The sequence below is a fragment of the Podarcis tiliguerta genome (genome assembly GCF_965153285.1).
Source record: "Podarcis tiliguerta genome assembly, chromosome: 14".
NCBI lineage: Eukaryota > Metazoa > Chordata > Lepidosauria > Squamata > Lacertidae > Podarcis > Podarcis tiliguerta.
The window spans coordinates 26,159,224-26,186,931 of NC_139547.1; the positions used below are offsets into that span (position 1 = coordinate 26,159,224).

Here is a 27,708-nt window from a genome sequence, read left to right on the forward strand (position 1 = left end):
TCCTTCTTAATTGTTCTGGCATTACATTTGGCTCTGGATAGGACACTACTGCAAAACTTCCACGGCAATCACAATTTGCTTCTAGCATTTGCGCAATGTTTTTAATTTAATTAGGTGGATGCTTTTATGGGACCTTTATTTATTGTCAAGATTAATCTAGAAAATAGAAAAGCAATGCTGATCCTAAATCTTATATCACATTTTTGCAGTTCGTGTTGCTTTTGTAGTTAAAAACTAGGTATACTAAATATTAAACAAAAACTTTCACGTTAGAAAACATTGGAAAAAGAAGTACCGTACTGGAAATAGAAGTATATGTAAGAGTACCCACTCTTACATATCTACACACACTCTGTCCTATACGTTCAGGTGCACACACATTGCTGTATCCTATAGGGTCAAGGCAGCTTACAGCAATATACTGGTTAAGAGTGTTGGTCTAGGACTTGGGAGACCAGGGTTCAATCTCCATTTGGTTATGAAGTTCACTGGCTGGCCTTGGACTGGTAACTGTCTCTCATCCTAATCTACCTTACAGGGTTTTTGTGAGGATAACACAAGGAGGGAGAAAAGTTGTTTTCCTTCATTTGCAAGAACTCGTACAAAACAAAGTGGTACTAATAAAGAAAAGTTCCAGGGTGGCAACAGAAAGCAAACAAAAAATGCTTTTGCAGTTCATCAAAACTATCCAGCAATATCAAGTTATAGGAAAACTGGTGCTATTAACAGTAATCCTTCAAGTTGATTAATTGGTTCGGCAACTTCCATGCACATGATATGTGATGCTAATGAGATTCAGGTGAGGGTCAGATGCCTTGTCAATCCCAGCAGGTATATAAGAGGACCACCCGGCCTGCGGCCTGCCCAGGGTATTTAACAATAATATTTTATGTCCTTTAGAGGAGAAATTGTGAATTGTAGAATTTTAAACACCCGTCATCATCATTGGCTTCACTCAATTTTGTTCACAACACCCTTCCATTTTCTTTTAGTTGTGAGGGTGGGGGGTGGGGAGGAGCCTCACAAGTGGCCTCTCTTCATCTAAATATGGCCCTGAGTCCATGTAATGTTCTGGAGCTGTGAGTGGTGCCAAGTCAATTTGTGCCACTGAAGAAGACACAACAGCAAAGAGGCACAGCTGATGCACCTTACTTTAAGTCTCCTATAATAAAGGAAATTATAGGAACCCAAGAATCTGCCTGAAAAACAAGCCAGATCAGTGGTCCATACAGCACAGTACTGTACAGTGGTACCTCGGGTTAAGTACTTAATTCATTCCGGAGGTCCGTTCTTAACCTGAAACTGTTCTTAACCTGAAGCACCACTTTAGCTAATGGGGCCTCCTGCTGCTGCCACGCCGCCGGAGCATGATTTCTGTTCTCATCCTGAAGCAATGTTCTTAACCCGAGGTAATATTTCTGGGTTAGCGGAGTCTGTAAGCTGAAGCGTATGTCACCTGAAGTGTATGTAACCCGAGGTACCACTGTATAGACTGGCTGGCAGATAACTCTAGGGCAGCCTTTCTCAACCTGTGGGTCCCCAGATGTTGAACTACAACTCCCATCACCCCTAGCTAGCAAGGCCAGAGCTCAGGAATGATGGGTGTTGTAGTCCAACAACATCTGGGTACCCACAGGTTGAGAACCGCTGCTCTAGGCTTTCAGGCACGAGGGTTTTCCAAACCCTTCCTGGACACGCCGGGGATTGAACCTGTTCTTGTCCCAGAAACAAGTTGCTTGTAACTCAGTATGCATTCATTCATTCAGTATGCATTCATTTTTCATTAACTCAGTATTGTCAACGCTGATTCCTGGGAACGATAGGAAGCACCCCAGGAGATGGGGATGGGGAGGGAATTGAACCCGTGCCCCGTTTTGCATGCGAGATCTGCCGCTCAGCTGCACCGGCTCTTCCCGGGCTGCTCTGGCCCCGGAGCGCGCCTTTCGCGGCCCCTCCCTGCCGCAATTTCCCACGCATTCCGGGCAAAGTAAGGGCAGGGAAGCTTGGCGGAGGCTTCACCCCTCCACACCGTCCATGCGCACGGCTGTGGGCACATGCGCCCTGCGCTAAGCCGGACCCCTTCGCTCGTCGGGGGGAGGACCCTCCGCCCTCCCGCGCCGCTGAGGCGCTTCTCTCCCCGCCTTGTTCTTTAAAGCGCGCAGGAGGCGAGAACTCGCCTCGGCACAGGAGCAGCAGCAGCAGCCGCAGTAAACGCCGCCCAGAAGGTGACGGAGCGCCCAGGCGAAGTCCGGAAGGCGCAGAGCGAGCCGGCGCCTGCTTCGCCCCGGGCTCCTCCGCTCGGCTTCCGAGCCTCGAGGAGGGAGCGCTCCCAGCGGCGCAGGGCGAGAGGGCAGAGCGCGGGGCTCGGCGGGGCGGAGGCAGCGCGGCGCTTTGGCGGGCAGCCTCCTCGGAGCGCGCCAGAGAGACCATGCCGAAGAAGAAGCCCATGCCCATCCAGCTCCACCCCGCGCCCGACGGCTCCGCCATCAACGGGACCAGCGCGGCCGAGTGAGTCAGGCGGTAGGGACGGAGGGGGAGGCAAGCGGAGCGCGGCCGGGCTGGGGTCCCTCGCCGGGCCGCCCTGGCGCTTTCCTGCCCTCGGAGCGCAGGACTTCTTTCCCCGGACTTCGGGGGAAGATGGGGGCGCGGGGGGGACTTGGAGGGGTGGGAAAAGACGCCCGGCGGAAAAACAGGAGCCCCTCGTTTCCCTTTGTTGTTGTTGTTGTTTAGTCGTGTCCGACTCTTCGTGACCCCATGGACCAGAGCACGCCAGGCACTCCTGTCTTCCACTGCCTCCCGCAGCTCGGTCAAACTCATGTTGGTAGCTTCGAGAACACTATCCAACCATCTCGTCCTCTGTCTTCCCCTTCTCCTTGTGTCCTCAATCTTTCCCACATCAGGGTCTTTTCCAGGGAGTCTTCTCTTCTCGTGAGGTGGCCAAAGTACTAGAGCCTCAGCTTCAGGATCTGTCCTTCCAGTGAGCACTCAGGGCTGATTTCCTTCAGAATGGATAGGTTTGATCTTCTTGCAGTCCATGGGACTCTCAAGAGTCTCCTCCAGCACCATAATTCAAAAGCATCAATTCTTCGCATTCTTAGTTGCTTTTAAAGTGGTTGTTCGAAACTGTAGCTGAAGAGCGCAGGAATATTCTTGTGGGTTCAGGCTCGTGTGTAGGGGTCTTTTCAAAGAAAGGGAGGAAATGAGTGAATGGACTGCTGAGACTCGGAATCTGCGCTTATTAAACCACTTCTCCCCGCCAAAGATAAAATTGTGGCTGGAGGTTAAGTTGTAAACTGCCCTAGTGCAAGGACTCGCTAGCTACAGGTTTCTCTGCTGAAGACCGTTGTAGAGGACTTCCCCGAATGTTTTGTAGCTGCTGCATCGCTAAAAGCAGCGCCTGTGAAAAAGAGACACTTAAAAAAAAATATTTGTGAGTTGGCAGAGCCTTTCCGCACCCTCCGGCTCCGGTCTGCAGTGACAGTTTTGTGGCTGCCAAAACTGCATTAATTGTTTGCAGGAAATGCTACTTAAACGCGCAAGTAAGACACCTGCAATAACATGTTTGCATAACCCCACGGAATCGCCATACTGTGCTGTTGCTATGCTGACTACAGGCTATTCCAGCAAAGTGGATGTTCTCTGACATCTCCAGATAACAGAACTGAAGATGTTCTTCTGTTTGCACATCACAATCCGGGCGCTGGGGATGAAGGGTGGAGTTCGGGATGAAACAGCAAGCAGCTCATTGCCTTAGGCTCTCATTTGAAATGGTACCAAGATGTTTGCATTAATCAAAATGATTGCCTTTGATCGTCAGGATTACCTGTGAATTGACAACTCTAAGTGCCTGGAAAGTTCTATATTGAAGCCTTCTGCCTAGTGAAGGGTGGGGGGGGGGATGAATAGTACAAGCAGGTCCCTAATTTCCTCTCCATTGCAATGCTGAGATGTACACAATGGAATTCATGGAATCAGATATTGTATTTCCAAAGTCAGATACAAACTGACACTTTCAGGACCGACAGGAAATTTTGGGGGGAGTGCTAATTGGAATTTATCAGCTGACTTTTGTACTTTCGGAATGCTCTCTCATAGTCCCAGCGTCAAAAAGCTAATGAACCTACATTTAGAAATGCAAGGTTAAAAGTAAAAACGGAATTTTGAAAGTATGTACTTTTATACAGTTTTCCTTTAGTTTTTCTTAATCGCAGATTGATGTAGAAACCGTACACAACAGAACCATGCAAAAGTGACACTGCCCAGAAATGGATTGATTCTTCCTTTCCTAAAGTGAGAGTTCTGCTGTTGGTTTGTCAGGGTCCTGTAATCCTTTCCCATTTTTCATACGTGTACATGAATTGTTGTTGGGCATAACCACCCACACAATGTTTTTACGTTCGCGAGTCCATTTTTTAATGATTCCTGTATATGTAGAAAAATGTTTGCCATTGGATATCCACACGAATCTTTGAAATGAGAGCCTTCCCTCAGAAAGGCAGGGTAGATTTTCTTTCTTTCTTATTTATTTATTTGTAAAGGTCCATCTCTATCACCATATCATAAACTATCCAGGCATTTTTCAATGTGAAAACATGCAATATCATTTTAAAATAAGAGAGAGATTCATCAAGGTGACTGGCTATTCAAAATAAAAATTAAACTGCTGCAAATAACAATATTTACTTTAAAAATCCACATGGATGGATGGACAGACTTTTTCTGGTGTGCCATTTCTCCCTTCAGAATACTTCCACAAGCAATTGCAGTGGCAAAAATTGTGCTAATGTCAATGGAACAATGAATCAGTCTGCTGGAAATGGTCGAATGCTATTGAGAATTGAACATAGGTTCAATGCGTGTGCAAACTCAGGCTGCTAAGTAAGCTTAGCAGACCTGAGGTAAAAAGGCTAGGACCTCTTATCAGTTAGTTGCTAGGGTAGGATGAGGAAGTAGAAGGCAAAAGTAGGTTTCACAATGAAGGAAGGAAGTGCTGAGCTTCTGTAAGAAGCTGGTGCTAATTTAACATTCTTAAATGGTCTGTAGTCATGGGAGGTGTTTGAGATGGCCAAATTTGCAAATGTCAGCAAATTGTTCAGGATGGTGAAAACCCAAGCGGAATCTGGAAAGCTCCAGGATGATCTGCCTATGTTGTATGAGTGGGTAACAAAATGGCAAATGAGGTTAAGTGTAAGTTAATTGCAAAGTGATGCGCGTTCAGATACACTGATGGGCTCTGGTGGTGCCTGACCTTGAAAGAGATATTGGGGACATGGTGGATAGCTCAGTGTGAGTGTCAATTTGGTACCCGGCTGAAATGAGTGAGACAAATTCTGTGCTGGGAAGTATTAGGAAGCAGGATGAAAACACACCCGGTGTCATTCTGCCTTGATGTAAATCTATGGCGCAGCTGTGTTCAGAATTCTGTGTTCAGTTCTGGTTGCCTGCTCTCAAAAGGGGTACCTTAGTTCTAGAAAAAGGTGGGAAAGAGGGCAAGCAACACCATCAAGAGGTTGGAGCACTTTTCCAATGCAGAAGGGCTAAATAATGTTGGACATATTAATTTGGGGGGAAACTAAACAGAAGTAATATGAGAGGTTTATAAAATGATGTATTGCGTAGGATAGACTAGGTAGATACATGGAGTGGATAGAGAAACACTTTTCTCAATTTCTCAGAACTTTAGAACTTGTAGCCACCCAGTGCAAATGATATATAGCATATATAGCAGGCACGTCCAACTCTCTAGGGAATGCAATCTACTCCCAGTGTAGTAAAACTGGCAGTGATCTACCCATTGTCATTGCCAATAGTTCTTGAGCTTTTTTTGGGGGGGGGGGAACCAGAGTTGTTGAGTTTTTTTTAGGAGGGGAATACCACACTTGTTGACCAAGGAAATAAGCTGTCTCAGCAGCGATGCTAATTAGGGTCGGGGTGGTGGTGGAGATCGCTCAGGAGCAACCGGGTGAACACTTTCAAATATCCTGCGATCTACCTGTTGATTGCGGCTAACCGGTTGGACATTGCTGATATATAGTATCTTTTTAAAAAATTCTTCATATAATGTGTTATGTCTACCTGGAAAATGCTGGTGCAGAATGTATAACAGAGACCTGGTTTGTTTAATGGGTTGAGGCTGAGCCTCTCAGATTGGGGTGCCACATGAGCCTTTGTTTGAGTGTTGAAGAGGTGGGGTTTCTGTAGCCCATCTCCTTTGCTGGATACCCACTTCAGGAATTGTTTGGTTCTGAGTGTCTGTAACTGTCATCGTTGTTACATATTTATTTGTACCCCACCTTTCCCCCTGATGGGGGGATAAAAGGTAGAGTCACTAAAAACATAGGAAAACAATCATTAAAAAGTAATTAATAATAGAATTAAAACTATATACCGTACATATATAAAATTGTGATTAGAACTTACAAACGGTTACAATAAAAATAGCACGCCAGAAGCCGTTTCATTAAAAGCAGTCAATTCCAAAAGTCTGTGGGAACAAGGAGGTTTTTACTTGCTGATGGAAGAAGAACATAGAGGGAGCCAGTCTAGCTTTTGCAGGACTCTCTAGTTCCAGAGTCTGGGAGCAGCCACCAAGAAAGCCCTTTTCCGTGTCCCTACCAGGCGTGGCAGTCTGTGGGTACTAGTAATGACTGTTGTCATGGACAAATCACTATTAGATCAGGTCTGGGCTGTCTGCTGCAATTAAGCTCCATAGATGTGGAGGACCAGTTTTGATGGTTTGATCTTGAAGACGACTGGTAGACCCTCAGAACTTCCCACAGATTTGGCCAGCAGTCTTACCGAGGCTGTAGCCTACCCCTGAATCAGGAGGTGACCTGGGCCATTGAGATGACTGCTTCCTAACGTTATTGGCCAAGCCATAGAGTCAATTTAGCTTTTTGGGTTTTAACTCTGCACCATATCAATGAAACTGCAAGGTTGACTGTTGGAGAGCAGACGGTGGAAAACTCAAAGGGAATATGATCAAGCACAGATTGGAGCCCATTTTAGAGCTTATACTACTGTTGTGAAGAAAGCTCACTTCACCACCACCATTGATTCTGCACAATGCCAGCAAATGCAGCTCTTCTCAGTGGTGAACGGCCTGTGCTGCAGAGGCCCAATGGATCAACCTGTTTAACTCTCAAAGGCCCATAGGTGCCTTCTGCGGATGAGATCACTCATGTCAGCTCTGGCATAGTTTTGACAGAATCTGAGAAAGATACAGCTAGAACACTGTCTGGCCCTGTTATGAATTATTTTTAGCTTGAACAGCCTGAGGATGTTGATAAGTTGCTTAGAGGGTTGAGACATCGTGCTTGCTTGTTGGATCCCTACCTTTCCTAGCTGATAAAATTAGCCAGTGCCAGGTTAACAATCAGAGGAGGTAAATGCTATTTTGCTACTGGTGTGAAGATGTTGGAGGGCTGGCCCTGCATTTTAACTTGCCAAATTTGTGACTGCCACACCAATGCTGCCTTTTAAAAATCATTTTCATGGTATGCTTCATTCAGGAGGGAAAGAAAGCATTTTTCATTCTTTAAACCAGCCTTTCCCAATCTGGTGTACAGCGGGCTGCTGAGGAGTTGTAGTCCAAAATGGCTGAAGGGCACCAGGTTGGGGAAGGCTGCTTAGTAGGAATATGTTGATTTTATTTGGAGAGCTTTAATTATGCAACTCAGAGTTGGTAACGCCAGAGATAAAACGAGGCCAGCTCCTAACGTCTCCTTTCTGTGTTGGTACTGCTCTATTATATAACCTTTTTGTTGTTGCTCTCAACATCATTTTGTTCTTAATGCTTTTGCTATGCACGTCTGTTCTTCTGTTCCTCCATAAATATAATTTTGTCTTAGATGGGAATTGTGTGCCTTGCAAGCAGCTCTCAGAGAGGCAGCTATTACTTTAGAAGAGGCCTTGTGCTTCCGGCGAAGGGCAGGGGACTTGGGTGTAAGCAAGGTGGCCAACCTTGTGCCTTCCAGATGTAATTGGGCTGCAATTCCAAGCATCCTGGACCACTAACCATGCTAAGGTAAAGGTAAAGGGACCCCTGACCGTTAGGTCCAGTCATGGCCGATTCTGGGGTTGCTGCGCTCATCTTGCTTTATTGGCCGAGGGAGCCAGCATACAGCTTCCGGGTCATGTGGCCAGCATGACTAAGCCGCTTCTGGCGAACCAGAGCAGCGCACGGAAACGCCGTTTACCTTCCCGCCAGAGCGGTACCTATTTATCTACTTGCACTTTGACGTGCTTTTGAACTGCTGGGTTGGCAGGAGCAGGGACTGAGCAACGGGAGCTCACCCCATCACGGGGATTCGAACCGCCGACCTTCTGATCAGCAAGTCCTAGGCTCTGTGGTTTAACCCACAGCACCACCCGCGTCCCTACTAACCATGGTACATAGGACTATAATAAGTTGTTTTCTGCCAGGTCAGATCACTGGTCAGTCTAGCTCATTGGTCTTCAGCTGGTGGGTCTGGACCCACTAGTGGGTTGCAATCAGTGTTAGAAACTCAGATATATAAGCTAATTGCCAACAGGCACCTTAAACCTGGGTTACATTTGCCAAAGCAGAATGTCTAGGCGCCATTTATTTTTACAATGAAATTTATTATATTTATTTATTTCATTTCTGTACTGCTTTATACTTTAAAGAAAAACATCTCAAAGCGGTTCACAACACATTGAAACATCAAATGAAACAATCCAGAACAAAACAAATTCAAGGTTGAAGGAAAATATTTCAGATCCTTCTCTAAATGACATTTTGCTTTCCCCATATTTTGTTACCTACTTAATTTATATAGCTGCCCCATAGCAGAAGTGCAATGGGAAGCCAATGTGGTGTAGTGGTTAGTGTGTCGTACTAGGACCTGGGAGATCAGGGTTCAAATCCCCACTCAGTCTGGAAGCTCACTGGGTGACCTTGGAGTCAGTCACAGCCCCTTAACCTACCTCACAGGGTCGTTGTAGGGATTAACTGAGGAGGGGGGGGGTGAACCATGCACTCCTTGGAAAAAGGAGCTATCAATGCAATAAATAAGCGGCTCTGTTTACCTGCTTAAGAAGGTGGGAGTGGCCAGCCAGATGGAGATGTCAGTCGCAAACCTGGCATCCGGAGATCTCCACATGGTTGCAACTGGACCCATGTTAGTCTTGGGCATCACCCCTCATACTGTAACAAAGCCTGTATAACTGCAATAGCCACACATTCTCACTCTGTTTATGCCATGCCTCCATTTCCTCCCTGTTTTGTCCGTTGTGTCTGTTTCTAGACTGTAATCCCCTTGGGGCACTGACCTGTCCTTTTGTGCACGGATAACGATATATATAGGCAATTATGTATGCATGTGTATCTTTCATTTATATTGTGTCTTTCCTCCAGAAAAGTACAAATCATTTTATCACAGTTATTTATGCCAGCATACAAATCCTCCTAAGTAGCATCAACGCAATTGTTGTTGTTGTTGTTTTAAAAAAAGAAGAAGCTATAAGGTTCCCTTAGCTTTTTATCCTCACAACACCCCTGTGAGGCTGGACATGCTGAGAGATTGTGACCCACCCATAGCTGCTATAGCTGCTTAGTGGGCTTTGTGGCTGTGTTAGCATGGGTCTTCTTAATCCCTAGTGAGGGGAGGGGAGAGAGAGAGAGAGAGAGATACCTGCCCTGAGGTTAACACACCGTGCATCTGATAGAATGTACTTTAGTTCATAGAAAGCTTATGCTTATAATACATTGGTTAATTCTTCAGGTGCCAAATGAGTCCATTTAGTAAAATGACAGTCTCTCTCTTTTTTACATCTCCTGTCTCTAAAATGGCCTCACTTACGTTTTTGTCTTCTAAGTGCTTATTGCTTTGGGGGGGAAATCCATCTAGTTTGTTTAAAACAGTCTCCTTTTCCCTTCCCTACTGATAATATGTTAACCAGTCCACCCTGGTTGTGAAAGGGTGTACTTTGCGAGCAGGGCATTATGAATTTAGCATAATTCCAAGCTAAGGGCGGAACTGTTTGTTATTAAATGCACTTTTCAAATCCACCTTAAATCCCTATTCAGTTCCAAGCACAGATTGGCAGGCCAGCTTTCCAATCTACCCCCAGGAGAAATAAAATACTCTCATCAGTGTCCATTTTAATTATAAAGAGCTAGGTAGAAATGTACAAGGGAAAGTGTGTAGGCAGCGTTTCTTAACCCTTGTATGTGTTGCCACATGAGAGTCTTTAAAAATGAAATTTATGAGCAATTAATTACTGTATGTTGGTGATGATGCAAAAAAAGAAAAGAAAAGAAAAAAGGAGGGGGAATCACCTCCAGGCATCATTCACCAAGGTAACCTCTAAGACAAGTTCTGGATTCCGGGAGCATGTTGCTTCCCTTGGGTGCAAGGGTTCCTGTGTTCAACCTGCAGGCAAGGCCATTCATGGAATAATTGAATTGTAGATTTGGAAGGGACCACAAGGGTCATCTAGTCCAACCCCCTGCAGTGCAGGAATCTTTTACCCAGGGCTCGAACCCATGACCCTGAGATTAAGTGTCTCACGCTGTACAGACTGAGAAAAGATTTTTGTTTTGATATTTGGATATAAAATGATGCTGTGTGATAACACGAACCATTTTGATGTGTTTTCATGTTGTTAAATTGCACTGGAAGGAAATCCACTGATGGGAGATAAGTGCACATTTTTAGATACAGAGGACTAGTGTTAGAAACTGAGATATGAAAGCTAGGAGCTAAATGGCACCTTAAACCTAGGTTATGGCTGCAGCAACGGAATGTCTAGGCACACTTTTTTTATAACAAGAATGCAAAGCTGAAAATGAATGAACTTGCAACTGAAATATTATGTTCATTTTTCACATGGTCTAGTTCTTCCCCTGCCCCACCCCCTTATATTATTATGAGGGTCCCTTCTCCAGCCTTCAGAGAGTAGCTGGAAATGGGGAGCAGAAAAAGATCCTCCTTTCCTTCCACTCTGCAGTTTTTATCTGAAATCTTAGGCGCAGTACTGCGCCCAGAGCTCAAAAACTGCTTGAGCTAATGAAATTCCCTGTTGCAAAATACGCCTAGAACAATGGGAGTTTTGAACATTGCAGAGGACCTTTTAGGAAGCGCCGGAGCATCCTGATATAGCACATGCTTTGCATTCGTGAGATTTCACCCCAGTATCTCCAGGTAGGACTGGGAAGGTCTGAACCCTTGAAGGGCCAGTGTAGGCAGTGCTGGGCCAGGTAGCAAAACAGGTTGACTCAGGATGAGGCAGTGCAAAGAGCAGGGGTCAGCTGACCCTCCAGGGATGTGAGGGCACATTTAGAGTTTTTAAAGAGTGTTGCAGGTGTGGGCAGCTGCAGAAAGTTGCAAGTGCAATCCTGCAGTGTGCGTCTTTGTTGTCATTTTTTTTTACTCACACATAACACACACACACACACACACACACAGAGTGTGGTAGGTCCAGGCTGCTCTACCCACTTCCAGCCCAGGGAAAGTGACTGATAAGTGTGAGGGGAGTCTTTCTGCAGTGGGTAAAAGATTGCCTTTGCCCAGCATTCTCTTCCACTCCTGGCAGCAGACAGACAGATGTTTCTGGAAACTCCACAGCAGGACCCCAAAGCAGCAACCTCCCTATTGCTGGTGGTATTTTCCTGACATCTGGTATGCTTTGGTTTCTCTTGTGGCTAATTTCTCTGGCCAGAAACCACTTTCCTTTGGCAAAACCTCTTCTGCGGTGCTGGCTTCTGTCGGCTCCAGAAGATTCCGTTCCATTTTTATTGACATGCTAAGGCAGCCTTGCTAACCTGGTGCCCCTCAGATGTTTGGGGCTGATGGGAGTTGTCATCCCAAACACCTGGGGGACACCAGGTTGGCAAAAGGCAGCCCCAAAGACTTTGGCTGAGTCTGTCAGGAAGGGAATCATTCCTTGTGCAAGTGCTTTCCGATTAATGTTATTATTGGGACTGAATGGTGAACTTTCCCCCTGCCTTCCACGCGGGCAAATTTCCCTTCCTTCCTCCCCCCAGCCGCAAAAGGGTTGCATCCGAGGACACGTTGACTCCGAGAACCGCATGCCAAAAGTCTTTGCTGGCTGTTACCCTGCAGCAAAGCAGCAGCTGTTCGAAGGGGGAAAGGGACCATTTGCCGCTCAGAAATTTTTAGCAAACATCTGCTCTCGGGTGGACGGAAGGGCTCTCTCCTACTCACAGCCCTGTCTGAACAGGAAAAGAGCAAATTCCTTAGGAACGTTGTTGGCTGGCATTCCTCAGTGCCTGTGACACGATTTATGGCCTCTCTGAGAGATTTCATCACTTCTTAGACATTCCATCAGGAGTGTGTGTGCGCACGCACTAATGTCAGGGGCAAGGAGGGCTCCAGGAAGCTGATTAGCTTAATCTTCAATCTCTGGAGGAGATTCTCCTGCGAAACAGGTCTGGGGGGGAAATGCTTCAAATTCCTAGGAACCAAAATGAAAAGGTTAAAGAGTCAGCTGTATATCGTCAGAGAAGACATTTAAATGCTTACATGCTAGTGTAGTGGATTTTCTGCAGTTAAACACTACAGTTGTGATAGAATTGTAGAGTTGGAAGGGATCCTGAGGATTGTCTAGTCCAGTCCCCGGCAATGTCGGAATATGCAGCCGGGACCGAACCTGCAACCTTGGCGTTATCAGCACCACGCTCTAACCAACGGAGCTGTCCAGATGGTAATGTTCAAGACAGCTTTTATTTGGTCGCAACAGTGGTTGCTGGGGAATCAACAAGAGTTGAGTCCACAGGCCTATAATTTATAAAGGCTCATATAGAGGTATTCCATTCCCTTGCCTTAGCTTGATGCAGGTGTAGAAATTAAGCAATATTCTTGGAGGGAAAGCATGCCTGTATTATCAGAGCTTGGGTGCCTGATTCAGCAGAAAGAAATCAGTGTCTGCTTTCTATCAAGCTGGTCCAAGCCTGAGATTTTTCCTGCACAAACCTTCTTGACACTTACAATAAGCAGATTCTCCTAACAATATCCTTTCACACAGTCTTTTTACAGGTCTTCTTCTTCTTCTTTGGTGATTACTCGTAGCTGAGTAAGATTGTCTTCCATAAACACGGTTTTAACAATGAGTCCATAAGTGACTGTGGAGGCCAATTCTGGACCCACACGTCCTTCCACAGTAGGGACATTGGTTTCCAGGTGGGAGTTGATCACGGTGTGGATTTGCCAAGCGTGCCTTCCTCTTAGCACATTTCTCCCTTGCGTTCTGAGTTTGAGTGTCTTCAAGTCCATGACACCTTTGGTAAAGGCTGTTTTCCAACTGGAGCGCTCGCAGGCCAGTTTTTCCCAGTTGTCGGTGTTTATACTACATTTTTTAAGATTTGCCTTGAGACAGTCTTTAAACCTATCAATGTGTTCATCAATACAGTGGTACCTCGGGTTACATACGCTTCAGGCTACATACGCTTCAGGTTACAGAATCCGTTAACCCAGAAATAGTACCCAGAAATAGGTTAAGAACTTTGCATCAGGATAAGAACAAAAATCGTGCTCCGGCGGCAGCAGGAGCCCCCATTAGCTAAAGTGGTGCTTCAGGTTAAGAACAGTTTCTGGTTAAGAACGGACCTCTGGAACGAATTAAGTACTTAAGCTGAGGTACCACTGTACTGCACTAGCATCAAAAATGTCAGAGCCTGAGTAGGCCCTGCTTGCCTGCCTGCCTGCCTGCCCCTGCTTGCTTCTAGGTGATAGCACAGCCTAGGGAGCTGTGTTGCTGCTGTGAGCACCCAGATGGATGGGGGGAGAGGACCCTGGAGGAGGAGGAGGAGAAGGAGGTGGTCCCAGCAGAGCCTTGGTACTTATGTGGGACTTGCTCAGCTGGTGGCTATTCTGTAAAGTGATTTTTTTCAGGTAGTGGTGCCAGTACAGCTCCTTGTCAAGGGTGCCAGGAATGCCAGTGAAGAGGACCAGGAAGTGAAAGATCCATCTGTGTCTGAGATCCTTGAGGGCTGCTGCCAGTCAGATAGTACCCTGTTATAAAGGATAGTACCCTGTTATAAAGGATAGTACCCTGGTATAAAGGAGTTTCCCAGGCTCCTCAAGGCTGAGCTGCCTTCTGTTATTTCTTGAGATGCTGCTCTTGAAAAGCAATTAAAAAAATTACTTTGCCCTCTTGTTTCAGCCACCGTGTGGAAGCGAGCATGTATTGCTTTTCAAGATGTATGGAGCTGTCTGCAGAATTTCAGTTTTCACTCTCCCGCACCAGCAGTTTCCCCAGTTGCAATTGTTCATGCAAATTGTACTGTCAAACACCTCCTACCTTTTCAAAAACAGACAGGTGCGTAGGTGCTTTAGATGAGCACTCGTGCCTTTGCGCCTGTACCCCCGAATCTGTGTCAGTAGATGTGAAACGCAGCTAGACATGATACGATTCATGCAATTAACCATGGCAATGGTTATATATACCGTATCTTTAAAGAGCAAACTGCAGGCATGATGTAAAATTGACCACAAGAGGCAGTGATGGCCACCTGCATGTATGGCCACTCAAGGAGGATATCTTATGGAAGCCAGGGGAAAGGTTTGTGGTTAGGGAGAAGTGTGGTCCAGAGAGAGTTCTAGGGACCAGTATTTGATCCCTGAGGGTCCCCACCCATGGCCTAGCATGTTGTTCTAACTGTTGAATAACAAAGGCATAAATGGGAAAGGCCTGTTTTGCTTCTTATCTGGAGCGGGTGGGCAGTAATCTGCTTAGGCCCTTAGAAGGGTTTGTTTAATTGCGGAATTTGTGGAATGCAGGTTCAGCACAAGAACCATGTGGCTGTCCCCCCCCCCCAATAACTTACAGTTTGTTTGATTTCATAAGTTCACATATTATCTGTAAATAAATTCACATTCTGACCTGGAATTGCGAATGGTGCTGGCAGTTTTTCTTGCATGGCTCTTGTCATTTGTCCAGGATATTCTGTCTCTGGCACCACCTGATCTTCTGCTGTGGAAGCTCCCGGGTCCTAGCTCAGCTGGCTCTGAGCCAAGGAGTTCAGCTGACCAGGTGGGCCCTGCCAGCGGATGCTCTTTCAGAAGCGTGAGCTGCTTATTCTGCTCTCCTGCCCTGTCAGAAAACTTCCAGGGCAGGAAGTGAATAATCAGATTGCACTGACATGCAAATATTTACTGCCCTGCGATAAGGCAAGTGCTCTGCTCCTCCTCTTAATGAGAGCAGCTTCTAATTTTGTTTTCTGACTGTTGGCATAAAGGGGCAGAAGGCAGCTTTTTCCACCTGTGCCTCTTCTTGTTTTTAGCTGATGCATCAGTTGTTTTGCAGGGGCTGTGAGAGAGGAACTCTGTTTCTTTGTTTTAATTGGGGGGGGGGGGGTGGCTAGGAAAACACAATCCTCTTGCATTCTTTGTGTCCCAGGCCTGAAACAGATGCAGATTTCCTGTTTCAGGAGATGTTCGGTTTCCCGTCTTTCTGTTGTAACAGGAGGAGAAGCATGTGGCAGGTGGAACAAGGCTATTATAAGCATTTCATATATGTTGCATAAACCCTACCATTCTATGCCATTGCGTAGAATGCAATTACTCCCTTTTTGTTTGTGAAATGTGTTGGTCTGCAAACTTGGCAAACACATGTTGGCCGTTGTAGCTTATTTGCCGCTACTGGGTTCACTTTTGACCATATCTGTCAACTTACAGATTTGAAAATAAGGGACCAGCGGCCTCGAAAATAAGGGATCAGCAGCCCAAATAAGGGATTTTTCTTTCCTGGCTCCTCACGATGCGCCCCTGAGGGGGAAAAGGGAGAGACAGAGACGCGGCAGCTCGTGCGCGCGCTCTATCACGTGGCGGAGGACCCCGAGCCGCTGCTTCCCTCCCAAGCCGGGCGAGCATGAAACCCGGGAAAAGTTAAGGGACATCATCAATAAGGGACAGCAGCGGGGCACGGCGCTGGGATAAGGGACTTTCCCGCCAAATAAGGGACGGTTGACAGCTATGCTTCTGACCAGAAGTTAGCTAGCTACTAGTCATGACAACTGAACAGGGACAGCCACACTGAAAGCCCTTCTCGGAGTTATTGTGGAACGGGTCTCTGATGTCTTTGGGACTTTTATTTATTTATTTTATTTCACAACCTGTAATAAAACCTCAAAGCAGCTTACAAAAAGAAGAAGCTCTCTTGCAGACCACAGCGAAGAAGCCCATTTTGCTGGTTTTCACAATCGGGGAGAATGCTGTTGGACTCTGGTCCTGCTTGCAGGTTTCCCATTGGGGCATCTGATTGGCTGCTGTGGGAACAGGATGCTGGACTAGATGGGCTTTGGCTTGATCTAGAAGGTAGATTAAGAGGCTGTGACCGACTCCAAGGTCACCCAGTGAGCTTTCTGAATGGGGATTTGAACCGTGATCTCGTAGATCCTAGTCCGACACTAACCACTACATCACATTGGCTTCCCATAGCACTTCTGCTACGGGGCAGCTATATAAATTAAATAGGTAATGAAATATGGGGAAAGCAAAATGTCACTTAGAGAAGAATCTGAAATATTTTCCTTGAAGCTTGAATTCGTTTTATTCTGGATTGTTTTATCTGATGTTTTAGTGTGTTGTAAACCGCTTTGAGATTTTTTTCCTGTAAAAATAAAGCGGTATAGAAATGAAATTAATAATAATGATGATAATAACAAGAAAAAGAACAATAATATTTCATTGTAAAAATAAATGGCACCCACACATTCCGTTGTAGTGACCGTAACCCAGGTTTAAGATGCCTTTTGGCAATTAGCTTATATATCTGAGTTTCTAACATATTGTTCTGCACATGTAGACAGATTCAGCCCTTGCTTAGCCACATCCTCTTCATTTGAGTGTAGTTCTTTGTTGATACATCCTCCAAACTTCATGGATGAAGGGAAATGCAAGCTGGCCGCTATTTCGTTGCTGGTAGGACTCACTTGGGTGCTTAGAAAATCAAGTGGCTTTTAGATCAGTGTTGTACTTGGTAAAAGGGAGTCAGTTCAAATTCGGCAGGAAATGGACTTGAAGCAACCAGAGGTATCAGCGATCGGTGTGGACTCTGGAAGGGAAGCTGCCCTCTTGTGTTTCCTTGGTTTTCCTTTCCTTTCAGTGAACAGACACGTTTTATTTATGTGGGAAGGGTGGGCGAGGGAGAAGCGCAAGCAAGAAGCTTCCATGCAGCGTGCCCATGGTTATGTAATTGCCTTTGAATTGGCACAGATACGCATCTGAAATATTTACACAAGCTCTGCAGGGTATGATTGCACGTTCTATCCGTCCCCCTCACTCAATCCGAGAATCCTTTCTGCAGAGGTAGTGATTGCTCACTGGAACATGAGTTAGCACTGCTGAGTCAACGGGGCCACATGGACAATGGAAGTGTTGAGTCAAAGATTAACTCGGTTTCCTGTCCTAAAGGGGTGGCTGGCTTGAATCCAGCTAGATGTTCTTATGCACAGACATTTCCTTTTCCTGTCCATGTTGCATCCGCCGCCACCAAACATGCAAGTTCTGCATGTGCTCCAGTTCTGGGGAGGGGAAAGGAGGCAAGCAGAACGCGGTATTGGGTTCAGCTGGTTTTCAGATTCCTGACAATTTCAGCTTTCGGTTAAAAAGAGAGGTAAAGTGTCTGGGTCTTATGGTTGCAGATAGGTGCTTGGAAGCGCGTTGGCAAGAGCTTCTGAAACCTCTGAAACTTGCAGGGAGTGAGGTGACTAAAGAGGATTTCTAGAATGTGTGTGTTTTCAGTATCCCGCTAAGATATTTGCCCCTCCCTGTGACTAGCAAAACCACAATACATTCTGCAAAACAGTAAAACTGAGTAACAAATGTATAAAATCAGAAAAATTATGCTGATTTCCATGGCACACGTAACAAGAGAAACAGAATTGCACTTCCTGTGGTGCAGAACTCAGATGACCTGGCTTAGAATGTTGATGTTTGTAGCAAGGAATCTACACAGCTCTTATTTTGACTTAGAAATCCTAAACAGTTGGAGCCCTGGGCTCGTGGAATGCCTTTTCTGTGCCACAATTGTGGAGTGTCTTCCCCTTGAAATGGGGATTCATCCAAGTCCCAACCTCAGCATTTCCCCGAACCATTCTGAGACTGGTGCAGTGTATATTTAGCAATACTGTGCTAAGGAGAAGTGGGATTGGTTCTGAGCCACAGATCAGGGGGTACTGCTAATGCTTCCGTTCTACAGCAACTGCCACCAGAGGCAATTGCCTCACTCTTCCTAATGGTAGAGCTGGCCCTGCTGAATTGCGTTGGCTCCTCCTTCTCCACTTTATCATTTAGCAGTGTCTGTGAGTGTGAATCGAGTTCAGTTAATGGCTATTTCTTTGCTTTCTCTCTCTCTTTCTCCTTCCAGGACAAATTTGGAAGCCCTCCAAAAAAAGTTGGAAGAGTTAGAACTTGATGAGCAGCAGCGGAAACGCCTTGAGGCCTTCCTTACCCAGAAACAAAAAGTTGGGGAGCTAAAGGACGATGACTTTGAGAAAATAAGCGAGCTGGGTGCAGGAAATGGCGGGGTGGTCTTCAAAGTCTCGCACAAACCTTCTGGCCTCATTATGGCAAGGAAGGTGAGCATTGTTACTGACCTTATAGGCCAGCCCTTCCCCAACCTGGTGCCCTCCAGCTGTTTTTGGACTACAGATCCCATCAGTCCCAGCATATCCAGCACAGGATGAGGAAAGCTGTTTTGGCTAGCTTCCCATTGACAAATTCGCCCTGTGTCTCTCCCTGTTGACCCATTCTGTAGTCTTATTTATAATTTATTTTATTTAAAAGCACCTACGTATAAACTGATTAATATTTAAAAATCTCTAAGTAACGTATAAAAACAATAAACAGTATGACTAAAACAAAAATACAACATAAAACCAGTAAAACAGTAGTACAAATTTAGTTTAAACCAAATAAAATCGGGAATTTGGGGAAATGAAACAAATAAAAACTAGGAATCCCAAAGGAGCCCGGGGCAGCAATATATCAAAACATTTATTATTATTATTATTCAATAAAATAAAATAAATGCATGTAAAGAGCAATCAAATACCCACATAGTTATTTATTTCACAGTTGCCATAGCCAGTTTCTACCAGCTAGCAAATTCTTGAGTAAAAGTCTAGTATGTTTTTGGTACGCATCCACAGAGATCAGTCAGTACAGCCCATAATTCTGGGAGGAGGATGTTCAGATCACAGGTGTTATCCTCTGTGGCTTCTAACATTCAGACTTCGCAAGGGATTCTTCCATGAATCGCAGCTTTGTACCTGTTAGGGTCAATCTGTGTTTGGTATGTCATGACTTTTCTGCCTTCGTGCAGCACACCCTGCATCTGGGGTATGCTTATTTTCTTTTAAACGCCCCTGAAACTTATGGCACTTATCATTTTGCAGTTAATTCACCTGGAGATCAAGCCGGCAATCCGGAACCAGATCATCCGTGAGCTACAAGTCTTGCACGAATGTAATTCTCCCTATATTGTGGGCTTTTATGGAGCATTTTACAGCGACGGTGAGATCAGCATCTGCATGGAACACATGGTAAGTATGCCTTTTCTCCTCCCCCCACTCCCTGCCTTTGGGTTTGTTCCCTGATTACGGCTTCCCCGTATTTTTATTTGGTATTCACTGCTGCATTTGCCGTTCTCACCTATAGGGAAATAAACAGTGAGCATGGGCTGCCTGGGGACGCGGGTGGCGCTGTGGGTTAAACCACAGAGCCTAGGACTTGCCGATCAGAAGGTTGGTGGTTCGAATCCCGATGACGGGGTGAGCTCCCATTGCTCGGTCCCTGCTCCTGCCAACCTAGGAGTTCGAAAACACGTCAAAGTGCAAGTAGATAAATAGGTACTGCTCTGGCTGGAAGGTAAACGGCGTTTCCGTGCGCTGCTCTGGTTCGCCAGAAGCGGCTTAGTCATGCTGGCCACATGACCCGGAAGCTGTACGCCGGCTCCCTTGGCCAATAAAGCGAGATGAGCGCAGCAACCCCAGAGTCGGTCACAACTGGACCTAATGGTCAGGGGTCCCTTTACCTTTATGGGCTGCCTGGGGTTGCTCCCATCTTCCAAGTAGAAAGTTCTCCCTCCATTCTCTCTCTCTCTCTCTCTCTCTCTCTCTCTCTCCCTTCCTCCCTCCCTCCCTCTCTCCCTCCCTCCCTCCCTCCCTCCCTCCCTCTAATGTTTCAGGTTTAACATTACTTAACATTTGTTTTCACTCTGATAAAGAGAAAAATATGACACTTTGCTCTCTACATCTGTCAGCCTTTGTCGAGCCAGATGGAACCCCTAGTTTTAGAGCACTAGCCCCCCCCCCCAATTAAAGGTCAGTCAAAACCCTCCCTTTCTTCAACCCCAGCGGAGGCATTGAACAATTTCACATGTGTGACCAAATGTTGTTGTGCAATACCACCCCCCCCCCCAAAAAAAAAAACCAAAGTCCCAGCTTTGGGGCTAAATGAAATGGTGCCTACAAAAATAGCTGGCATTCTGAGCACCACGATTCATCGTTATTTCTGTCCTATTCTTAACAGAAGTCTTTGTTTTATTTGCCCTTTCTGTTGCTAATGTTTCTTATGAAATGAGAAGGACATGAGGTTTTTTGTTATTCTGTATTCACAGAAAATGTACTCTACAGGAAGAGCAGTGAATAACTTAAAATACAGTCATACCTCGGGTTAAATATGCTTCAGGTTGAGCGTTTTCAGGTTACGCTCTGTGGCGACCCGGAAGTAGCGGAATGCGTTATTTCCGGGTTTCGCTGCTCACGCATGCGCAGACGCTCAGAATGATGTCACGCGCATGCGCAGAAGCGGCGAAATGCACAGACTCATGTTGTGTTCTACTCAGGATGCGCATGGGGCTCCGGAACAGATCCCGTTTGCATCCAGAGGTACCACTGTAAAGGTATATGAGAAAGAGGGCAGGAGGTAAAAAGGACCCTTCCAGGCTGGTGGGGTTTTGGTTTTGGGGGGTGTTTTTTGCAGATGTATCCTACAGCTACCTATCTACTTAAGGTTTCCCAAACATGGGTCTCCAGCTGTCATTGGACTACAACTCCCATCACCCCTAGCTAGCAGGAGGTCAGGGATGGTGGGAATTGTAGTCCAAAAACAGCTGGAGACCCAAGTTTGGAAAACCCTGGCCTTATCTATATCCTACCTTTTTACCCAGAGCCAGAACGCAAGTGGGCTTACAAAAATTAAAACAAATAAACATGGAAAAAACGTAGCTAAAACATAAAAAGCTTATTAAGTAGTTAAACTAGCCATGGAATCAAAATGATATAAAAAGCATTTCTAGTATTGCAGAATGATGATGATGATGATGATGGGGTCCCTTCCAACTCTACAATTCTGTTCTGTGAAATAACTTTACCATTCCATTCACAATGACACTATCCAGATGAGGAGCTTTAAAGTGCCCCAGACCACCCAGGTTGCTCCTTGCTTGGGCAGCTTTTTTTTATCCCTGCGTCTCACCCACACTGTCTCTTCCTTAGAGGAAAGTTAGAGGGTTAGTAAATAAATTAACTGCAGAGACTGTTTGTCCCTTGTTAATCAAGCACTTCAGGAAGTCTGGAACACCACGAACCTCTCCACCACCCTGGAAACAGACGCTTCCCTGCTCTATTTGTGAAAACAATTAAAATAAAGATTTTGATTGGATTTTGTGTGTGTGTGTGTTTTGGAAGAGAGGTGGGCTCTTTTTAAAGCCTGTTCTTTCCTCAAAATGGTTGTGCTTTGCAAAAAATAAATAAATTAATGTGACTTACACCGTTCCTTTCCCCTTCTGCCTCCAGCTCTTAGCAACAGCAGTATATATTTAACTTGGAAAGGGTGTGTTTGCGTTCTGTAACAGGCCGCGATAAGCAAGGGAAGAGATTTTCTTTTAAAGACTGATGTCTAAGGATAGCAGGCTTTCTGTGCTGCTTGGTTATGTTTTGCTTGACTTCCTTGCTCCAACACCCCCCAACCCCCCCCCCCCATGTTTTGGCAGGTCATGGGTGTCCCACTCCTTACCTAACTAATTCTGCCTGACGGAAAAAGGTGCACTCTGCTCACAGCTGTATAGAACTTCCATGTTCAAAGGCAGTATACCCTGGAAATGCTGAGGACCAGTGGGGAAGGGCTCCTGCTTTTGTGACCTGCTTGGACCTCTGGACAGGGGTGCCAGGTATATGGGGCTCAAGGGGTCCCAGTCCCCCAATATTTGGGGGCAGGGGGCTGCACCCCCCATATTGAGGGGACCAACCCCTCAACCACTGCCGCTGGGCACCCTCTGCATGCCCCAGCCTCCACCTGGCAGCCCAGGAGCCAGGCGAGGGCTAGAAGGAGGGAGGGCGAAATTCGCCTTCACTAATTCCAACCTCTGCCTGGCAATCCAGGAGCTGACCCATGGCTGGGATGAGCAAGCGCAATGGCACCACCTCAGGCCAAGTCGGTGCCCCTGCCTCTGGAAAACCCAACAGGCTGACATGCCTCTGGAAAACCCAACAGGCTGACATGCCGTTGGGAAAAGGATGTTAGAGGATGTTAGGCCCCTGCCCCATTTTGATACAGCAGGGCTCTTGCATTCTCATGCTACGTGATGACCAGTGACCTGTTGATTAATTTGTTTCGAAATGTGGAAGTAAGATAATGTGTTGTTAATTCAGCTGTAATCTTATGCAGTGCAAATTCTAGAGGGTGTGTGGGTAACAAGAGGGACACACCTGCCAGTGTCCACACTTGGGTAAATAATAGCTTTATGGCACAGAAACATGCTGGTGGGAAGGGGTTATGAACCTTAAATGTGTCATCTGAGTTTAGGGGTTAATGGGATGAGTTACAGGAAGTTGTGTGCCCTTTACGTCCTCAAGTTTTGGGTAAGAAATTGCTCTGTGTGGCCTTCCTTTGTTCTCTCCTTTTGCAGAACTATTTGCCATTTGATTTCATCAAAAACATGGTCCAGCTGTTCCTTTTCTGCTATCAGATGTCAAGCTGCCTTTTTTCCTGCCCCCTTCGGGCCTTTCAGAGTGTCTTTGACACTTTGAGGATAAACATGATTAACGCTCTGAATGTTTAAACATGTTTTTTTCTTTTCTTAATAGGACGGCGGCTCCTTGGATCAAGTCCTGAAAAAGGCTGGCAGAATCCCCGAACAGATTCTGGGCAAAGTTAGCATTGCCGTAAGTATGTTGCTTTGGCATTCAAGCAAGTGGAATCGAAATGTAGTCAGTGATGGCAGGTCAAGTCCAGAAGGCAGAGACAGCTGGTTGAAAGTTTCTGCTTGAGGCAAACTGAAATGAGATGGACAGCTATGACTCGTGCTTCTAAATGTATTGCTTTCCCCCTTTCAAATAGAAAGACACACTTGGCACAGGAAATATAGCCCATATAGAAGTCCCTTGTCACCAGAAGCCTTTAGTTGACTGCGGCAGCTTTTGGGTGGGACAGCCACTACAGTCACCCACAGAGAACTCATTTGTTGTGGTCTAGTATGCCCTTCCTGTTCCCCAGCATGTGATGCAACTTGGGGTCAGAGGGCAGGCAGATGGGGGAAGAGAGAGAGAAGTATGTGATGCAAGGAGAGACCCTCCCCTTCCTCCTTGCTGTCTCTGCATCTGTCTCCTCCACTTCAACCTTGGATGTTACCAACCCACTTAATAAAACAGCTTCCCAAACCCACCTAACGTTTATATTGCTTATTCTTATTTATTAATTAAATTTGTATACCGCCCTTCATCCAAAGACCACTTGCTTCCTGCTCCCTTTCCACCTGGCCTGGGAGGGCAGGGCCCTGACTGATTCAATCTACGAAAGCCAAGGCGGCTGAACAGATTTTTGGGTTGGAGTATTGTTTAGGGGGTTCCGTTGCTATTATTATTGCCCTACTTGTTTAAAATGTTTTCAGCTGGTTTTTAACTGCTTCTTAGCTTGTGTGTTTTTAATTTGGAGTGTGTGTGTTGCTTTTTAAAAATTAAATTAAAATTTCAAATTAAATTCTGCTGTATTCTACAAGCAAGTGGAGCCAAATTTGAGGAGTTGTCCTGCAATTCTAAATTCATTTAAAGCACAATTCATACCGTATTTTCCGCTCTATAGGATGCACCGGACAATAGGACGCACCTTGTTTTAGAGGGGGGAGAACAAGAAAAAAAATTCTCCCCCTCTCTGCCCAGCGCCCCTTCAGCGAAGCGGCAGGAGGCGCTGCGCAGAGAGGGGGAGAATTTCCTCCCTCTTGTTTTCCCCCTCTAAAACAAGGTGCCACTTAAGGCGTTCAGTCGCCTTCAGGCGGCTACCTTGGAAGCCTTGGTGCGCACCGACCCCTCTCGCTCTCTAGGCGTCAGGTTCCTTTCAACCTGCTCTTTGGGGCTGGCAGGGGAAGCCCACTACCAGTCCCAAAGAGCAGGTCGGGGAGCAGCGGAAAGGCGCGCAGTGGAGAGGCTGCTGCCATAGCCGTGTATCACCTCTCCAGCCGGGAGAGGGTCGCGGGGGGCTTCTTTAGCCCCGCGCACGCTCTCCCAGCTGGAGAGGTGACGCACCACTAAAGAGGCTCCTGCCATAGCCGCGCGTCACCTCTCCAGCCAGGAGAGGGTCACGGGGCTATGGCTTCTTCATTCCATAGGAACCACACACACATTTCCCCTTCATTTTTGAAGGGGAAAAAGTGCGTCCTATAGAGCAAAAAATACGGTACATGGAGGAAGAGCATTGCTGCTCCCCAATCATGGAGAAATAATGCCATTTCCCCTTGTATTTTATGCAATATATGGCTTTTCATTTCTGTTGCTATTTTTTTGTTTTAATTTAAACTTTTGGTTTTGGATGCAGGTCATAAAAGGTCTAACATACTTGAGAGAGAAGCATAAGATCATGCACAGAGGTAAGGATGTAATCTTCCTTCTTCATGATCAAGCATATTCTGCATTCCTTTGTCTATGCATTTTAGCTGCATTTCCCTGTAGGTGTCTGTGAGGTCAGCTCATAGGATGATACTCGTCTAAGAGAAGACCCACTGAAATTAATGAACATGACTAAGTTAGGCCCATTAATTTTCAGTGGGTCTACTCTGAGGACAACTAGGGTTGAGCTCAGCCCATTCGGTGGAATGTTAAAAGAATTTTAAGGTCTCTCAAATATAGAATAAATATTCTTAAACGCACACATATCTAAATATATGAACCATGTGTATGAAATAGTATGGGAGTGCAGTCTTGAAGCCATTTTGACTCTCCCAATAACCTCAAATATTCCTCTACAGTAAGAGAGGCAAATATGGACAGCCTTCCCATTGTCTTTTCACTTTCAAATCCTGTCTTAAGGGCATTTTTGTGTGTGAATAGGATGAGCCTGTGACCTGGATTCAGGAACTACTAAAGTATTAACCATCACAAAAGAATGGCCAGGTAATGCAATCAGTGACCATTATCAGGTATCCTGGCAGACAGGATTCCTGCTGTAGACCGCCTCCTTCTGGGATGTATGTATGATGTTTTTTTGGGGGGGTGGTCTTGGGCTACAGGGTGGGCAACTTCAAAAGCCTATATAAGGGCTTGCACACCATTGTTCAGCCTTCACCACCTTCCTGCATGTGGCGAGTGGGGACCCTGTTGCAGCAGTTCCTTTAATAAAGATCAGGCATACTAGCAGCTTTACTTCTCAATATACTCTGGTTGGCCTCTGTTGTTTTTTCCTAGCGATAGGGAACCCAGTGTGGTACGTCATGGGTAGAGTTGTGGGTGTTGGCCAGGGAAAGCTGGATGGGGCACCACTTTGGGGAAGACTGCCTGACAGAGTTGTTGTGAGAATAAAATTGGGCTGGGGTGGGGAGGGAGAGCCATGCCTGATCCCTTGGAGAAAAAGGCAGGGCGCAAGCATAATCAATAAGCAAATTAAACTTGATTTCAAGGTTCCTGGAGTTGGCCAGCTGCTTGAGGTTTGAAACAGGATGTTGGACTTTGCGCCTGACCCCAGCAGGGCTGCTCTTGAATCCCAGTTACAAATTGTAAGGACATACTTTAGGCCCCATTTGCACCATATGCTTAGATCACTATTATACCACATTTTTAAACCATCATGGCTTCCCTGAAAGGATCCTGGGAACTGTAGGGGAATGGTCAGTTATTAGGGGACCGCTGACTTCCCTCATGCGGGTGGCGCTGTGGTCTAAACCACAGAGCCTAGGGCTTGCCGATCGGAAGGTCGGCAGTTCAAATCCCTGCAATGGGGTGAGCTCCCATTGTTCGGTCCCAGCTCCTGCTCACCTAGTAGTTCGAAAGCCCGTCAAGTGCAAGTAGATAAATAGGTACCACTCTGGCGGGAAGGTAAACGTCGTTTCCGTGCGCTGCTCTGGTTCGCCAGAAGCGGCTTAGACATGCTGGCCACATGACCCAGAAGCTGTCTGCGGACAAACGCCGGCTCCCTCGGCCTATAGAGTGAGATGAGCGCGCAACCCCAGAGTCGTCTGCAACTGGACCTAACTGTCAGGGGTCCCTTTACCTTTACCTAACTCCCCTCACAGAGCTACCATTCCTAGAGTGGTTCAACAATCAATCCCTCTTCCCAGGGAACTCTGGGAATTGCTGCTCTTTGAGGGGTCTCTGAACCAACTCTTACACCCTTAGCAAACTACCATTCCCATCATTCTCTGGGGGGAAGCATGACTGTTTGAAGTCTCTATGATAGTGCTTTAAATGCATAGTGCGGATTGTTCCAGAAACACTGGTTTGCAGAGTTGGTCAGTGGGGGGGGGGGGTGAGGAGACTGGGGCTTTGCATCATTTTATTATTTCCAAGGCCAACCTGCTGCTTCAGCCTTTCAAGGTTAAAAAGGTACCTACTGTACAATGTACGCATTTTAAAAAACCAATTCTCACCTTCAAATGCAGTGTGAATTTTGCCTCCTTTGTCAGCTCCCCAGCCGCTCCCCAGTTCCTTAATAGTGTCCGTGTCCCAACATAACCCCTCCTTCCATAGATCCTCTGCAGCCAAGCACCCCTGGGGGGTTTATAAACCTGGAGGAGGCTGTTTGCAAAAGCCAATATTCCAAAGGTGTGTTTGTGTCAACTTATTCTCTTCCTGACAGACATTATTGGATGTTCGGACGGTGGAAATCAATAAAACCAGAGAGCTCAGATAAATAGGAGATTAAAAAGCTAAGAAAAAAGAATTGTATGAAACTGCTAGAACAGTCATGTTGGGCTGCTTGATTCTGGCCAGCAGGGCCTTTACCCTGATCATCTTTACCCTGAGATGATCTTTGCATTTATTTACTTATTAAATTTGTATGCCGCCCATCATCCAAATATCTCAGGGCGGTTCACAGAATAAAAACACAAGATAAAAACACAAAATACATAATAAAAACAAGAACAAAACCAAAATAAATCAATAACTCCCCTTCCCCCCCGCAAACACATTATTATTATTTAATCATTTTTATTTGATTTTACAGATACAAATTTATAACAAAATCAAATATATATCCATATAAAGAAATTTTTTTGAATCTCGAGACTTCCTTCCCATCCCCTCCATGTCAATGTTTTCAACTGCATATTATATCATAGCCTATATTTTATATCTATCCGTATTGTGCATAGTATTTGTTACATTACAAGTGAGATTAAAATCCTGCTAATGTTTTCATCTGCTTACTTCTTTCTTGAAGTTTTTGACTTCTGGGTCCCTGAGCTTTCCGGTCAGTTTTGCCAAGTCCAAGAGCTTGATTTGCCATTCCT

At 45.9% G+C, this 27,708-nt stretch overlaps 1 protein-coding gene across 1 annotated transcript in view; it reads left to right on the forward strand.

The window, feature by feature from the left end:
• The first annotated feature begins 2,042 nt into the window (after nt 1-2,042).
• The window catches only part of MAP2K1 (mitogen-activated protein kinase kinase 1), a 38,905-nt gene continuing 13,239 nt past the window's right edge, over nt 2,043-27,708 (forward strand). Inside the window, exons 1-5 of the mRNA XM_083412208.1 lie at nt 2,043-2,508; nt 18,355-18,565; nt 19,385-19,531; nt 23,078-23,155; nt 24,801-24,852. Coding sequence (XP_083268334.1) covers nt 2,429-2,508; nt 18,355-18,565; nt 19,385-19,531; nt 23,078-23,155; nt 24,801-24,852 — 568 coding nt within the window. The 5' untranslated portion in view covers nt 2,043-2,428. The remainder of the gene's footprint in view (nt 2,509-18,354; nt 18,566-19,384; nt 19,532-23,077; nt 23,156-24,800; nt 24,853-27,708) is intronic.